General features: G+C 35.7%; 1 protein-coding gene across 1 annotated transcript; it reads left to right on the forward strand.

Annotated features, from left to right (window-relative positions):
- Nucleotides 1–342: 342 nt before the first annotated feature.
- LOC115994147 (F-box/kelch-repeat protein At3g23880-like) lies at nucleotides 343–1,222 on the forward strand. Its single transcript, XM_031118193.1, has one exon. The coding sequence runs from the start codon at nucleotides 378–380 to the stop codon at nucleotides 939–941; it is 564 nt and encodes a 187-aa protein (XP_030974053.1). The 5' UTR covers nucleotides 343–377; the 3' UTR covers nucleotides 942–1,222.
- The last annotated feature ends 742 nt before the right edge of the window (nucleotides 1,223–1,964 follow it).

Raw genomic sequence — 1,964 nt, forward strand, 5'->3', positions numbered from 1 at the left:
TCATGATATTGCTAACCTTTCAAATATTGAGATAGAATGAAAATAAGAATCATAATAGATTATAGCCTCCAAAAAAACAAAATTGGATTCTTATCAGGAATGAAAATAAATGGGCTTTCATATGCATTCATGGGCTGTCACGTATAATGTAATTGGATTTAGCTTTGTATCTTCAGCCATTGAAGCTACTAAGGAAGCCAACCCAATTAAAAAAGGCCCAAATGAACAACGATTCTTGGCCTTAAAAGTTACAACGCAGATAAAATGGAGAAAAACCCTAGCATCAACCATATATAAGAAACCCAAAAAAAAAAAAAACAAACACAAAAACAAAAACAAAAACCTAGTAACCTTTCACAAACAGGTTCTTGAAAATCATGGAAAACCCAAGAATTTTTTCACAAAACATTCCAAAAGACATCGTGCATGACGTGCTAAAAAGACTCCCCGTCAAATCTCTACAGCGATTTAAGTCCGTATGCAAAACATGGTGTTCTTTGATTTCAAGTTCTGAGTTTGCCAAAGCACGCTATGACAGAGCCAACGAGCCTAACAACAACATGACCCTTTGGAGATGCGGCTGCATTGAGCAACGCGAAGATATAAATTCTGGCGTCTTCTCCGCCTGGCTTAATGTCATAGATTACAATGGCTTCATGCTTGAAGCGAAATCTCTCGACTCGTTTATTGTTGGAAGAGAAACCCCAGAGATCTTGGGCTCTTGCAACAATTTGTTACTTGTTTATTGTTGTTTTTATCTTTATCTGTGGAACCCATCTTCTGGTACACATGATATGTTTGAATTAGACTATGATAGTACGGATTATTCTTGTGGTGTACTCATGTGTGGACTTGGTTATGATTCTTCCTCTGATGATTACAAGGCTGTGTTGGTATCTCATACAGAAAGTCCACCAGGCTCACCCAACATTATACTTTAGAATCTTTTTCCATCTCTACCTACTCTTTCAGGACCAATACTTTGAAAGAAATTGATGACAATGAATTTCCTTACAATTTTGATTCTGACACACAAGGGGTTACTTTGAATGGAGCTCCCCATTGGGTTCTTCGCCGTGAAGAATATAATACGGAAGTCAATTATAACTCTATAGCAATGGTACTGGTTTATTTTGATCCGGCTAAAGAACACTTTTATGAGTTGCCATTACCATGCATGTTAGATAAGCATTATGAGTTTGAGCTGGGGGTTTTAAGTGGATGCCTTTCTCTAACATGCGATGATTACGACCCCAGTGGAAGCCATTTTGAGACTTGGGTAATGAAGAAATATGGGGTGGAAGAATCTTGGGAAAAATTGTTTGTTATTCCCTATTTTGAGGAGCATTTGAGGCCATTGTGTTTCACCAAAAACGGTGATGTTTTAATGGAGGCGAACAGAAAGAAAATAGTCATCTACCATCTTCTAAACAATTCTAAAAGAACTGTGATCCCTAATATAGAGTCAAATTATTGTGGGTTTGGACGGTGTGTATATAATGTGGATAGTATGGTTCTTCCATATGATGAGCAAAGGTTAAACCTCTCTCCCCACAATGATGAATTAGCAATGAACACAGAATCAGAAGAATTTGATGGGTCCCTTATGAGCACAAGATCACAACAAAGTGATCGGAAAAGGCAGAAAAGAGAGAATAAGTGCAAAAGCAAGATGAGATCATTGTCAACGTTCGCAAGGTTTAATATATTTAGAAGAGGGCTACTCCAATTTTCAACTTCATTTTGGAAGTCCAACAAAAGAAGGAAAAATAATGGCAGGATTTAGGCTTTTTTTTTTTTTGGTTTAATTAGTAGAAGATGTAAGGAGAATACTAATTAATGTTAGTTTTAATTAAGTATTTAGTATTATCAAAAACTTTATAGTTGTAGTATTATCATGTCATTGTGGATATATCATTTCTCATTAAATTAATTAATATATATTGCTTCAGGTTACTTCATTT

The sequence above is a fragment of the Quercus lobata genome, chromosome 6, assembly GCF_001633185.2.
Source record: "Quercus lobata isolate SW786 chromosome 6, ValleyOak3.0 Primary Assembly, whole genome shotgun sequence".
Classification (NCBI taxonomy): Eukaryota; Viridiplantae; Streptophyta; class Magnoliopsida; order Fagales; family Fagaceae; genus Quercus; species Quercus lobata.

Excerpts from the sequence above, each read along its gene's own strand:
- LOC115994147 (XM_031118193.1), top strand. The coding sequence starts at position 378 with ATGGAAAACCCAAGAATTTTTTCACAAAACATTCCAAAAGACATCGTG.